Here is a 14,906-nt window from a genome sequence, read left to right as displayed (position 1 = left end):
AACCCCATAACTCAGGGTCACCAGCTTGGACACTTTATGCCATCCTAACATATCTCCAGGGACCCTCATGACAGTCTTTCTATTTCAGAAGCAACTCCCTTTCTCATTTACTCAAGACCTTTAGACCAGGCTGTCTCAGTGTAGTCACAGCTTCAAAGCTCCAAACCAATTCTTGTCAGGTGTTCCATGAGTCAGTCTGAGGTACAGAAGAAAAAGTGCTCACATCTGTTAGACCTCCACATGTCATCTCTCAAGACATCTCTCTATTTCAGTGATAAAGGTGGAGCAGTTTTGTAACCACTGAGGATGTCAAATCCAAGAAGAAGCTAAGAGAAGATTTTGCATTTTGAAAATGCCAGGGTAGAAAGTGTATTTTAAGTGGAAGAATCTTGTAATACTTCCAACTGAATTAAAGCTCAGTTGTGTGGTAAGAGCCAATCTCATGCCTTAAGACCCAACAATCCCAGCAGTGTAAAATAAATGAGAAAAAGGGAAGAAAAGAAAGAAAAACACTCAGTACTGACAGAAAAATGGAATCGATAGTGAAAAAGGAAAGCAAATATTTTATGTTTTTACATTATAGCTTATAAATACTGACAAAGAACAGCACTCCAAATGTGTGATGTTGCTTTTCTTTGAGATAAATATTTCCTTTATTTCTGAACCATAAGCATATTCCCAGTGTGATATCTTACCCATGGATATTTAATACTCTTTATGCAGCTCAGGTTAGGAAGGAAGAATACCTGCTTAGTTCTTCAAAGCAGGAAGCTGGCTCATGGCTCTAAATAGGAAATTTAAAATAAAAATCTTTTTTATCTTGAGTCAACTGGCTCGGGGAGAACTTAATAACTTCCTAAGTCAGAAGTTGCCAGAAGCATTGTAATCCTGTGGCCATCTGACATAGTCATCTTTCCTCTCTTCTCCACTACATATTGTCTGCAAAAGGGATATGAAAACAAAGAAGCAGACCCTAAAGTACCACAGGAAAGTACTGTCTATCAGTTATCATGTGAAGACACAATATCTGGGTCTTCTTGGACACAGAAGATTTGAGCTTAAATTATTTCTTGGGTAAAATTCCAGTGACTTCACAAAAAGGATCGGAACTTGAGGAAGTTTCTAAATTTCACTATAATTTTAACACAGGGAAAGAAAATGCTTCAGTGCTATAGTTTGTCTCATCCTGTGACTTGGATGAGGAAGCTTTAGGAAATTGAAACATGGGGAATGTATCCAGAATGTTTCATTTCTGATCTCAGAAACTGCTAATCAAAATTAAAATTGTATGACTTCACTATGTGTGACTCATTCTTCACCTTCAGGGAGATATGCTAAGACAATATTCCAAAGGAATCTTCATTGTGGAAACTCAACCTCTCATTCTTTAAGGATGCATTGATGTTTAATGCTTAACTTTCGTTTCTAAGGTAGTAATTGTGTTATCTTTAACACTGTGGCTTTTCCAAGGAATTAAGCTAAAAACGTCTGGAACCCATTCTGAGTGTACTTGGGCAAAGGTGGTACTTTGCTAAAGAATAGTATTTAAGGTACTGAAATGTACCTGTGGACCTATTATATATTGTGATGCACATAGATTACACAGATTATTCTTCCAGGAAAAAAAAACCAACAACAATTTTTAGTGAAATTAGTGAAAAGCCCCAGAGATCAGTCATCTTGAGAATTAAATGTCTTGGACAAGGTGTTCATTTGAACTGATTTTGTTTTTCAGACACTGCAAATGGATGTGAACAAGCTGAATATCACATTGCTTCGGATATTTCGCCAAGGAGTGGCAGCAGCACTGGGACTGTTACCTCAGCAAGTTCATATCAACAGACTCATTGTAAGTACCAAAAGACTGTGTGTATTAAAGTGTACTTGTTTATTTTAATTCTCTTATATTAATTTTCCTGTCACTATGGAAGAGTGCAATTAAATGGGACAGAAAAATACTTATTATTCCATTTCTTCAACTGCACTACAGAAAAATAGATCCCCATTACAAAATTATTTAAATTTCCCTTTGAAAATACACAATTCTCAGCTAAGCCAGATAAATCTCTTTGTCCTATTCATAAGCAGATTGCTTATCCCTTAATTTTCATTCCAGTGCAGTTCTTTTTCATGTTCACACTTTATCTGTGTTTTGTTTCTCAGAGGTTGAACATTGCTCAAAAAATACACGTGATTCATCCTTTCAAAGGAATCTTCACAATTTATCCTCAGACTTTCCATTAGTAAATTAAGTGCCATCTACAATATTAATATTCATGCTTTGTTATTCTGCTATAATAATCTGTCCTCAGAAATTATCTTGTAGACTACGGTAGACGACGGAATCCTACTGGAAAAAGATGGTGATAAATTTGCTTCTAGCAAAAAAGACTTTTTTAATCAACTGTCATTGTATGTTTTTTTGTGTATGCATACTTAATACCACTGTTGACTTTTTATGACAATTTTACCAACACCATGTGTGTATTGCTAGCCTTCAATTCACTTTGCAGAGGGAAGAAGAGGTTTTTTTATTCCACATGCAGGTTGAATATTAGGGAAGAAAACTGACAGGTTCAGTACAAAAGTATTTTCTGCCTTGAAAGCTTGATAGGATTGTATACATCAAAAAGGATTATAAAACTCCTTCAAGAAATGTCTCTGTGAGAAAAGATCTCACAAAAAATACAGCGAGAAAGATCAATAAGAATGCACTGCAGCCTGTTCCATATTCTTCAGGAATCTCACTCACTAATGACAAGTGATGATAAATTTCATTTGTCCCCTGCATTGACCAGAATGAAAGGTTTAAACACATATTCATAGAAAAGCACAATTAAATTAGAAATGTTTTGGAGTCTGAGATTGTATTTCAATGCATTGAATCACCTAGTAGCTTTCTTACTATGCTCCTTAGAAATTATGTAAATAAACAGAAGAAATATGCTGTTTATTTTCCTACTGACTCCCCTGCTTTTTGCTTTCTCCTCTCCTTTATGATTTAAGGGAAGAGATAATGTCATTTTGCACCTGCATATAGCCCAGAATACAGTAAGCACTATTTAATTAGTCTTTTCAACACCTGTAGAAGTTCTTCTATGAGTCAATATTTCAGCTTTATAAAAAAGCAAGCAAACTTCTCCCCTGTTTACTCTAAAATCACACAGAGTCAAAATTACAAGGAAGATAAATACATCTCAGGAGACGTTATTCCCACTTTTCATCCTTCTAAAATGAGACAGTTCCTCTCACACAGAGTGCTGGCACGCAAGCAGAGAACGTTAAAATTCATCTTGCCTTGTTTCAGTGTGTTGTTTCTAAACTACTCATCTAGGCCCCCTGTAAAAGCAGTAGAGAGGATGGTAACTGCAGGACAAGAGGCATTGAGATCCATCCCAATTATTTTAGGATGGATTAAGAGATGCCAGTCCCTCTCTGCTGACTGAGGTGAGGTGACGTGACTCAGTCCCAAGTGAGCGGCTCTCAGAAGTGCTCAGGAGTCTGGAAGCCAGGATGTGGATGGGCACAGAGGGAGCAGACAGCCTGCTAACCTCTTACATATTACACAGATGCCAGGAAATATTAACTTGCTATTTCCGGTGTCTTCTTAACCTTTCCAGTACATCCTCCTCACATAAAAGTCCTTTAACGGGATAGAGAAACTCATAAACAGAGGAGGCACAAAACACTGGGAATGCTGCATACCCACCAGGCCTTGCCTGGTGCCTGGTGCTGCACGCAGCAGCAGTCCCCTTCCCATGTCAGAGGCTGAGTACAAACCCAGCCTAAAATCAATTTCTTCAGCTTCCATGGGTAGCCAGTGTCCTTACCGTTCTTACTGAGCAGATGGACCAGCAGCACATGTGAGAGCACGGAGGATAGATTTAGGGCAAGCATGTGTGAGAGTCCCTCTCTGTGCAACTCTGTTTTGAATGCAAGGAGTATTTTATGCAAAGAGTATTTCTTGCAAAGGTATTTTAAGAATAGCAAAAGACGTCTTTTTCTTCACTTCAGTACAGATAACAATGCACATTCTAGGTGATGGGAAGGAGGCAGGGGAAAGGAGGACTATCCCTGTTTGGACTGATCTCTCCCATCCCATAATGATGTAGAGCAAATAACCAGATTGGTGAGGTTCTTACCAGCCCAGGCAGCAATTCAGGGAGAAGCTCCATGCCTACCTCATGTGTGTGGAATCCCCCAGATCTGGAATCTGCTCCACAGTGTCAGCTACTGGCCATAGTCCTGGGGAGACGGTTCCCACATCCTGTTTGGACATCAGAGCTGTCTCACGTGCTGTTCAAGTCTATCACAACAGAGAAACTCTCTTTCCTTTTGCTACCTTGAAACAGAGTGGGTACCACTTACATTTCTAATACAGAGCCTCTTAGGCTGCCAGGACTGCATCAAAGACACCAGGCCAAGAATTAATAGATAAGGGAGTGGACATTCTCAGGTCAGCCATTAAGCGCTAACAAAACTTCCCTGGTCCTTTCATTTTGGTGGACCATATTAAATTGCACTGGAGTCAACTAAGAGGACTTTATTGTGTTGAGAAGGGACTAGAAAGTAATGTCCAAATGTCACAGCATTATGCTAAGCATTCTTATTTCAACTCAGCTGAGATAAACTCTCTGCTAAAGTCCCTGCTGGCACATTGCCATTGACCCCATGCCATGGCTCCTCCTATCACTATGTTACATTGATTGTTTAATGATACTAGACTCAGGAAAAGTCTACCTTGTCAATATTGATTGAGACAAAGCACTCATGCCCACTCATGCACGATTTGCATTTTCTCCCACAGTCTGCTGGGATTTACAGAGACAGGCAAAAGGTATGCTGCGCTCACAGAGCAGGTTGCAACCTTTCTACTCCATGCTTTTGCCTTTGGAATTATAGTTGCAATCTACAGAGAGCAGAGATTAATGCCAGACCCCTCCTATGATTTTTCTTCTTCATTTTTTTCCCCCCAGGGGAAGAAGAACTGTGTGGAACTGTTTGTGTCGCCACTGAACACAAAGCCAGGAATTTCTGAGGCGCTCCCATCTGAAGAAGTGCTGCGTTCCCTTAATATCAACATTTTGCATCAGAGTTTATCCCAGTTCGGAATAACAGAGGTCTCCCCTGAGGTTGGTTACCAATCTTCTAACCTGTATTATTTTGATACAGATTAGGCACTTACATCCTTGGCTGAGGTTCTCAAGCATGAGGCAGAAAATGTATGGGCTTAGAGAGCATCATTAGTGTGAGACCATTATCATAGAATCCTCAAATATTCTGGCTTGGAAAGGATTTTAAAGATCACCTAGTTCCAACCCCTCTGCCGTGGACTGCTGCACCTTTCACTAGACCAGACTGCTCAGAGCCCCATCCAACTAGCTCTGTTAAATTACTTTATTAGTGCTTTATTAGGCTATTTACTCTTTAACATCCGCGTCCTCCGCACACAGATGAGCTACCATTGAAATCAGAGTCTAGATCCCAAGCATGCCCTGATTGCCTTAAAGGAAATGGACATAAGGAATTCCAGTCTATTAATGGCTGCAGGAAGATATAATAATTTCAATAGAGAGATAAATGGAATGCAGATATTGGGTGTCACCATTACTACCCATGTAACTTTTGTCTGACATGATTTTGAAAAACCGAATCTGTACATTACACCTATGATTCTTTCTATTTTTTAGCATTGGCAAGAGATTTATTTTCTTTATATGCTCCAAAAAGAGGTTAGAAATAAAACTTGTAGCTATTGTTTGTATGACTTCATCTATTTTTTGGAAGAAAAAAATCCATTTCAAAGCAGAGATAACATTGTCATCTCCACAGCTTATCTGAGACATAATCAGTGAGATGGACATCTAATTCTGGGTCAACCATTTAAACTGTGCCCAGAAAATGAAAGAAAGTAAAAGCCTTAAGGGTAAAAAGCCAGTGAGCTCGTGGACATGGCCATATCACACTACATTTTATTTAGTGTCTTATCCGAAGCCCTTACATACATTTAAAAGACCCTCAGAATACGGTTTGGGGCCAAACCCCTTCAATCATGTTGTCAAGAATCAAGATTTTCAGTAGAAACTCCCAATTTGGCAAAGGAAGTGTCCGTATCCAAAAAAATGGGAAAAAAAATTTAAATACTCTGATGAGCTGTGTTTCCCTGTATGGGTAAAAAGTTCCTGGGGTTTTTTATATCCAAAACTGAGTTTTCGACACTGCTGTTTGAGCCCTTGGGCTGTTATGCCTACCTGTATTTCTACTGATTGGAAATTGTTTTGCTCCCTTTATGTATTCTAATAATCTAGATGTCTTTGTTACAAAAAAATGAAATATAAAACAAGGCCAGTTCATGTTCTACTACAACAACCTGCCACTATGAAAATTCAGATTTTCAAGGTTTAGCTGTTCTAATACAAAACATAGCAAAGCAGTGGTTTCCAAATGTCAAATCAAGTCTTTATATCATCAAACTGATGATATAAAGACTTCATCAGCAAATGGAGTGAAGCTTCCTTTAGGTCAGAATTTCCTTTGTATCTGAAGCACACGAGTCTGACCATTGGGATAGAGGCAATTATCTATTCCTAGTACTTCAGTTACAAATAACACTTCAGGTACACATGGGGCAAGAACTTATATGAATAATATATGAACAGAGAAATGTCATCAAGCTGTGAAGAGATGCTGGAAAAAAAACAAGCCTTGAACTCAAGAGCTCATTTTGAGCTAGATACATTTCAACAATCTGGAGTGTTCAGATATTTGTATTTTCTTTATGGAAAAAATGTAATTATTTAGAACAGGATTATTAGAATGAAATCTGTGCAGTCTCTAACTCCTAATACTGTTGGAGACACAAGAGATTATTTTAATATTTCAATTGATAGCAGATTATACTGCTAAGGCATTTACCCTGAAAAATAATTCAGCTTTACACTAATGGATCTCAATAAATAGTTTACCTGTGTAAGACTACAGAGAAAATAACATCTAAAAGACAGCAACATAACAGTCTTTACTTGGTCAGCTGCCAATCACTTATTCTCCCTCAATTTACTCTAAGAACAAGTTGCTCCAAACAAAGTAACAACGAACTGAAACAAAACAGGCAAACCTTTGAAGGAAGGTATGGTTATACAAAGCCTTACATAGCTGTGATGCATGATTTCACCCACCGTAAAATGCTCTGTGTACTGCTGAAGCTGAGCTATCAATCCTGATTAAAACATGAGCTAATATTGTACACTCTTCTACCAAAAGTAGGAATGCTTCACGACCGGTATTGTATGTGCATTATCAGTGTATCTGCGCACAAACAAAGCATTACTCTCATCTTTCTAGGTGGGTGGCAGACACGGAGGTGTTAGGGCTGGAATTTTTCTCCTTTTTGAGCTGTATTTCAGTAAGAGCTGTCTAAGGCTTGAAAGTCTTCTGGCTCTCTCTATGGTAAACAAAAAGAGATACGTTTGACAGGCAGTTCATCCCATCTGCAAGACACCTCTCCTGAGATTGCTTGGTTGACCCTTTTTAACAAGGTTTAGTGCAAACTAGACCCCCCAGAGGGTTAATGCTGTGGGAGATTAACCTGTCCAAAGAAATTTTACCAAGATTATGTAGGAAAACCCACGTGGAAAACTGCTCTGCTCAAAGTTTCAGCCCATACTATACCATAAACAGCAAAAGTCCCAGTGGATGTCAGTACCTGGAACTACATTTCCATTCATTACAGAAATAATTGTTCCCATCTGCTGATGCATTGATCACTGCTTGATCTATTTTCAAGTAAATTGCCTGTCTCAAAATTACATCTCAGTTTCTTCTGTAGTTCTGTAGTTACTGAAAGAGCAGTTTCCCTATATGTCTTTGCTGTAGGAACCACAAGAGTACTTTGCTGCCTGGTGTAAAATGAGATGTGTACCAGTGGAAATGTGTAAATTTAAAGGTGTCTTTGCCATTTCAGGGGTTCAGGACAATGTCTATGCCTTTCATATCTCCTTGATTTTCCAATGGCTTATCATAGTCGTAGCATTTGTTCTTTTATTGTGGTCTAAAGTTTGTGTCTGAAGTGGGATTTCAGACTGAGTTCTGCTCCATGGGATGTACCACAGTTAGAAGCAGACTTCTCCAGAACAAAGTCCCAAACTGTGCTTGGTGGTAGGACTATATTCAATTACTTAGGCAGTCTCTGCTATTATGGTGTGGGAATCCTGGCTTCCTAATGTCTTTAAATTGCTTGGATTAAAATAAAATACTGCTGGATTTCAGAATTTACTAGAAGAGAACTTGAAGTGGTTGAATGACAAAAATAACTGAAGTTACTGTACATAAGATAAGGGTTACCATGTTTTGAGAGCAAAGCCAGCTACCAGCTGGAAAAGTGCACTGAAGGAGAAATTTCCAGAGTTCATACCAATATTATGCAATCCCAAAATGTAGCATTACATCCTTGCACAAAGAGCTTGCCTTTGAAGTATGTGATATTAACATATTAGAGAAGAAATCAAAGGAAGCAGTCATGCACTTAAAGTATACAGAAACTGTAAGTCGCTGTAAGAACAAGTGATCAAAACCAGTATCTTAGAAATTACAACAGCCTGGTCTGATAGAGGCACCTGGGAACAAAGCAGAGCACAAGGACATGCTTCTGTGATCAGGCAAGGCAGCTGTAGTGTAAAACCTGCACGGTGTACCCAGAGCACCCAAAAGAAACAGGAGCTCTACAGGCTGCCAGTGTGGATGTGGAATCACAGCACTTCATCACACATGTACCTAAGGTAGAGCTTTTGGGGTGACTTTGTCATGGGAGACATGGTTAAGTGGCTGTTATCCAGTGTCCTGTGAGCCTGAGAGGTCACACACATTCCTACATGTTTTCAGTAGGGGTGAAAGTGATTTCTTGGCAGCCTTTCCAAATGTGCCTTGGCTAACATAGTTAAAATAGCAGAAAAACCAAAGCTATTCAGTGTGAACTTCCATGAGCCCTTTTTGATCATGAGTTTTACGCCCAGCTCCCTGTAAGTTTTCCTCTGAGCTCAGAACTACAGCTTGCTGTGCTCTCATTAGTGTTCCAGCCCGAGGGACTAATTGGGGTTAACTGACCAAATTTGCAAATTCACCTGTTTTCCACTGAAAATTTACCTTTTCTGGCAGGTCTTGATACTGCAGCAGAATCTTTCAGTCACAGATTTTACAGTGATTACTTCAGCTCAATGTCTTTCTTGTTGTTATCAAAAGGTGGCTACTCATTTTACTTGCTTGTAGAAATACCCCACTATTTTTCCCATAATGAGACCATAAAAGCCAGAGTGGATTTTTGGTGTCTTTAAAAAAAAAAGTTTATAAAAATGGTTTAGAAAAACACATTTGTTCTGGTTCAGCAGATACCCTTGTGTGCAGGCACTCTTCAGTAAGGTTAGTGATTGAATGGCATTGTAAGAATACATTTGATTCTTCCACACATGGAATTATGCTGAATCCAAGCAGTTGAAATTAACCTGGCTCATTCTGCCTGAAAAACTCGCCTTATTGGAGACTCATTAGGGAAGGGAAATACTGGGAAGTTATGCCTTCCTCCCTCTTTGCTCTAGGGTCTGGTGCTCCCTGAGCTACTGAAATTCCCTTGCCACTCCATCTGCTCTGATATTCCCCCACTTTTATTAGCTGCAGATCTTTGCAAATTAGTCTGAGTATATCCTCAAGCCTATTTCTCAAAAACTATCTGAAGGACAAGAATCCTCTCGTTTCTTCCTTGCATTTGGCTATCCTATTAGCTTTTCTCCTGTGTGTCAGCAATTTGTAGTGAGCATGGCAGTTGATATGCCTCTTATCAGTTTTCCCAGACAAAGGAACAAAGTTCTGAATGATCTGCACTGACGTTACAAAAACCAGTTCCTTATCGTGGCTGTGAGATGACTCAGTTACTGGAGGTCACAGCTTCTTCTGTCATTAGGAAGCAGCTCAAGCTTAAGCTTTGCTCTCCCCCAGTTAGATCTGGGAGAGAGATTTCCTTGAGTAGGTGAAGGTACTACTGAAATGTTTCAAAATGGTGTGTCAAGTTTAAGGTGTGGTATACTTTTTTACCCTTTTTATAGCGTTTGTTAATATCTTGAACATTATTGTTAGAAAGACAAGTCAGGCAAAGACATGTCCTGAACACACAAAGCACTAGACAGGCATCATAGAGATTAACTCTCTTAAAGTCTTCTCTTCTTTTATTCTCTTCTGTCTGTTATATGTATGAAGTCTATTATAAAATATTCTAAAGTTTTGTGACATCATTGAATTAAAATTTGTATAAGTCTCTCATCCACTGTGACTAAAAATCCCATTAGCTCTTAATTTACTTTTTAGTGTATTTGTCCTTTCAGTAAAGAGGTATTAAACCATCCCATTTATTCACTTACAAAAGGTCAGCATGGCCAATTCTCCTTTAGCTCCTGCTTTTTATCTAAATTTCCTCCTGAGAGATATGAAACACCGGAAAGCCATCAGGTAACCCACTCAGGGTCAAACATTGAGTTTATAGCTAATAGGCCACAGCTGCAGCTGCTGCTGTCACCATGGGATTCCATGTCAGCTCAACAGGAGCAGTCTTGGATGTGGAGCAGCTGCAGGTTTGGGCTCTGATCCAGTATTGGGACCCAAATCCTGTGCCATGACCACAGCAGAATGACCTTGCTGTGCTGAGGTAGCAGATTGCACAGAGGGCTGTACCCCACTACAGTAGCAGCAGTGTTTAAATATGTCTAGGAACAATTTTTGCAGAAATATTTGGCAAGATTTCCAGCTTCTCTTTGAAAGCCCTGGGTTTTAAGTTGCTCATTAAACACCAAACTGACACTTTATAAGCCTTTTTAAACTGTCAATACCTGCAACATTTTAAAGCCGAGACCATGATGCATGATCACACACACACACACAAATATACTAATCTTACAAGATTGATTTCTGTAGTTGTGCTGAAGGATTTCATTCTGGTTCCCAGGATTATTACTTCCAAAAAAACCTCTTTATTACACTTTCAGTTCTAAACCTGTCAACTCCCAGTTAAGCATGTCTTCAAGCAAGCAAGTCTCTGTAAATTAGGCATGCTACCGAATTCCTCTTGAAATGTTTGCATTTTGTGGCAGTTGTATCTGTGAATTATCTTGCATTGTCCTCTTTTCAAAACAAGCAGTGCCTAGTCCTGTGCTGAGAGGAGAACAGAAAGCTATATCGGGATCCAGCACCCAACATTTTTTGTCAGCTTGTTCTCTTCCTCAGGCCATGGTCTCCCACTCCTTAGGAAGCTTTCCCACATAAATTCATCATCATCCAGACTTCCTGTGTTTGGGAGGCTGAAGAGGCTTAGTTTTGGGAGGCTGTGCCTTTTTGGAAGACAAAGTTGTCTTGATACATTAGCTGTGCAAAAGAGCAGGGTAATGGATGGCTAAGCAAAAGTGTTAGGGTGTCCCTGCAGTTATACAGGCCCATTGAGCAGCCACTCATCTTTGTATGGAGGAACTCTTTCCTCTGTGATAAGCTCTGTGACAAACACAACATCCCCAGAGAGGAAAAAAAGCCACACTGGGATGGGAAGACAGCTCAGTATTTAAACTGGAGGTTTATTTAAAGCCATTAGAGAATTTCAGCAAGAAACACAAAGACCTTGACCATTTACAATGGAAACCACAATTTTAGAAAGTTGGTTTTACTCAGTCTGAGAACTCTACTGAAAAGACACAATTAAGAAAATAAAAGCAAGGAGCTGAAAATTGGAAGGGCAGTGTCTACTGAACTGTGGTCCCAGAAACATCAGACAACATACTTTATTCTAAATAATATATTGCAGTTAGACTAAGGGTACATGTACTTTGTTTCTGCTACAAAATCTATATTTGAAAACATAGTGAAATTCTGGTAATTCAATAGTCCAACCAAGTCTGCAATAAAGACAAAAATAAATGCTTTTACCATCATTATTATTTCATAATCCCCAGGAGTTCCCCAGGAGTTCTGGAAATTTTGGTACGCACAGCTGTTTCAGAAATGTTCTATCAGCAGGAAGCCAAAGATAATGAGATTAAGCGTAATGAGAATTATAGATAGACAGATAATGAGATTATTTTCAGCAAAATCAATATTTTTTACGTATTTATGTGTGTAATCTAGAGGTGACAGCGTGAAGGCTTCCTGACTTACGAAGGCAAACAGGCAAAGTCACCTGCTCTTTGCTCCGTGTCAGGTGTCAACCCTGGGAAGGCTGGCCTGTGGGTGCTGGGGCTGAGATAAGCCCTGGGAAGAAAGAGGCAGGGCGAGCACTTCCCAAAGGCTGTGGGAGCACAGCCCTTTGACCTGAGCAGCCAGGTTGTTTCCAAGAGCAGCACCAAGTCTTGTTTGCTTTACCTGGTGAGAATTCTCCGGGCAGCCCCACAGGGCCGTAGATCCGCGCGCGGCGCTGGCAGCGCGGGATGGCCCTGCTCCATGGACTGGGCATGGGCAGGGAGTGCCATGGCAGCGTTCAAAGCCATGCCATTTGCTGTGGAATTCCAGCACTGACAAAGCTGAGGAGAGTGATTAATGCCCAATGAGAGCTATTTAATCTGCACCTGCCACTCTATAACTTTTTTTCTCTTTCTCTTTCTGTTTCATTGCTTAAAAAAGAAAAATGTTTTGCAAGGCCAGCACGAAGCAGACAAAATCTGGAGCAAAGAAGGATTTTATGCTGTTGTCATATTTCTCAGCATCTTCGTCATTCTAGTGACTTGTTTAATGGTAAGTTTCCCTTTTACCTTTATTTTGTTTTTTATTTCATGCTTTTCTTAGTCTGAAGGATAGGATCATGCATTCTTTACATGATGGGTGTTTTCTCAAGGCTAATAGAAACTCAACTCCAAGGTAAGAATTGGTCACTCTCATAATGCTGGGAAACCAAAGTTTGAAGAATCACGTTTCTTGATGTATTTTGAGTTGAATGAAGAATGTAACTAGAAGGAAGCTGAAGAAATAAACAACAGGTTCTTCAGTCTACAGGGTAACTGTGTAGGGACATGAGTGATGACTTCTCAACCTTTTTAGGTCCCAGGCTCCCTGAAGTCCTCTTATCTGCCTTTATTTCAGTTTTATTCAATAGTAAAAACAACACCACATTGACAGAATGCTGTCAGTGCAGGGTTGTTAGAGTATGTGTTGGTATTTGTGTACCAAATACACAAATATTAAACTGAAATAACTAATAAGTCCATGAAGGAATAATTTTTGAACAACTTTGCCATTCACATTGTATGAGCTCAGTGGCCAGGTTTCTGAGCATTAGGCACAATTCTAATATGTTGAATATGAGAGGTGCATTCGTCACATAGAAGATGAAGAACGCTATACCACTACTGACTTTTGTAGGGTAATTTTTGCATTTTTGTCCACTGTTGTATCTTCTATGTTTTCCTTCTTTAAATTGTGTGATACTTCTGCACTGCACACGTACAAGTGTTAACTGAATTCTCTGACAATGATCAGCATTGATGAACATACAGTATCTTGGAGTCTTTGAGATATTTTGCTCACATTTAATTTTCTTTAACCACTTACTACCTTAAGATGGAAACCATGTTCAATCTGAAGTTATTAAAAAATGTTTGCAGTTATATGAATGTTCACAAAAATTTATAACAAAATGTTATTTAATCTTTTAAGGTCTCCCTAAGATTTGAAAAGCACTTGTTTTATCACAGGAAATTGTTGCTTTATTTAATTTCTACTTTCTTGTTGTCTCCATCTCTCCATGACATTTCCCTCAAAAAGAGGAAGATAACTCTAGAAATCTCTTCTCTCTGCTCTCTGTTTAGGAGAAGAGATATTTTGGTCATTACCGACTATTTAACTGGAAGAATATAGCAAATGCTGACTGTCCTTGTCCTGGTACCACACAGTATTTTCATTAATGATCCGGAATGCATCAACAATATTGGAAATTGTAAGCATTCTGTATGACAGTATCAGAACTTCAAATATTCTTAGGGTGCCAGAGAAAAAAGATGGCTGCTTGGCAGGGACAAGAGTTCTAATCATGGGCATCGATACAATGGAGGAAATATGTGGCAAAACAACAGTTCCATAGGAAAGGTTCCAGCAGTATCACAGAACAGTATTACAGAAGTAGATAAGGAGATAAGCAACATCAATGTTGCAAAAATACACTTCTTACCCTGGGATATAGAAATGAGGATATGATCTCTAAGATCTGAATTCAGCTCTGCTATGGTAATTTGGTTGTCATGTCTTACACATTTTCTATTGTCCCTCTCTACCACATTTGTGAAAAATTTCAGGCAATTATAGGAGGAAGGACATGCAAGAGTGATCAGAGACACAGAGGACATGAAATAATTTGGTTTATTTATGACAGGGAAAAGGAACAAGCAGAAATATTGTAGTTCTCAAACATGGAAAGATTTCAAAGGCTGTTGTAAGGAAGAAGATAATACTTTCTCCACTGGGGACTAGAAAAGAAGAAAAATTTTTACAGGGTGATTTGGTTGATTCATTAGAAAGTTCTTTGCTCTCACATGTGCCACTGGAAACTGGATTTCATTGCTTGGGGAAGCCTGGGAGTTTTCACCTGTTAAGATTTTGGGCAAACATCTGTCTGAAATAGTTTGAGTGTAGCTGATCTGAAGTTAGGGCAGAGGTCAATACTAGTGGACTCCTTGAATTTCTTCCAGATGGAAGGCTATTATGCTGTGGTCTTTTCTGCAGGCATTCCCCTTTCTGTTCCCCCCAGGTCCAACCTGCATCTTTACATGGGCTGCTGTTTAGACTGTGCAAATGGACATGGTCTCAGATTTTGCCAGGATCTGATAATATATGAGTATGTGCAATCTGTAAATCTAACCGCTCGTGTTGGTTTTTTTCCCATGTAATTGTGT

General features: G+C 39.3%; 1 protein-coding gene across 1 annotated transcript in view; it reads left to right on the top strand.

Moving 5' to 3' along the window:
• Positions 1-14,906, top strand: part of PTPRR (protein tyrosine phosphatase receptor type R) — a 125,321-nt gene that overhangs the window by 54,310 nt on the left and 56,105 nt on the right. Inside the window, exons 2-4 of the mRNA XM_041465597.1 lie at positions 1,736-1,849; positions 4,977-5,132; positions 12,646-12,756. Coding sequence (XP_041321531.1) covers positions 1,736-1,849; positions 4,977-5,132; positions 12,646-12,756 — 381 coding nt within the window. The remainder of the gene's footprint in view (positions 1-1,735; positions 1,850-4,976; positions 5,133-12,645; positions 12,757-14,906) is intronic.

The sequence above is a fragment of the Pyrgilauda ruficollis genome, unplaced genomic scaffold (assembly GCF_017590135.1).
Source record: "Pyrgilauda ruficollis isolate IOZ18807 unplaced genomic scaffold, ASM1759013v1 scaffold19, whole genome shotgun sequence".
Taxonomy (NCBI): Eukaryota; Metazoa; Chordata; class Aves; order Passeriformes; family Passeridae; genus Pyrgilauda; species Pyrgilauda ruficollis.
This window is presented reverse-complemented; position numbering and strand designations above follow the sequence as displayed.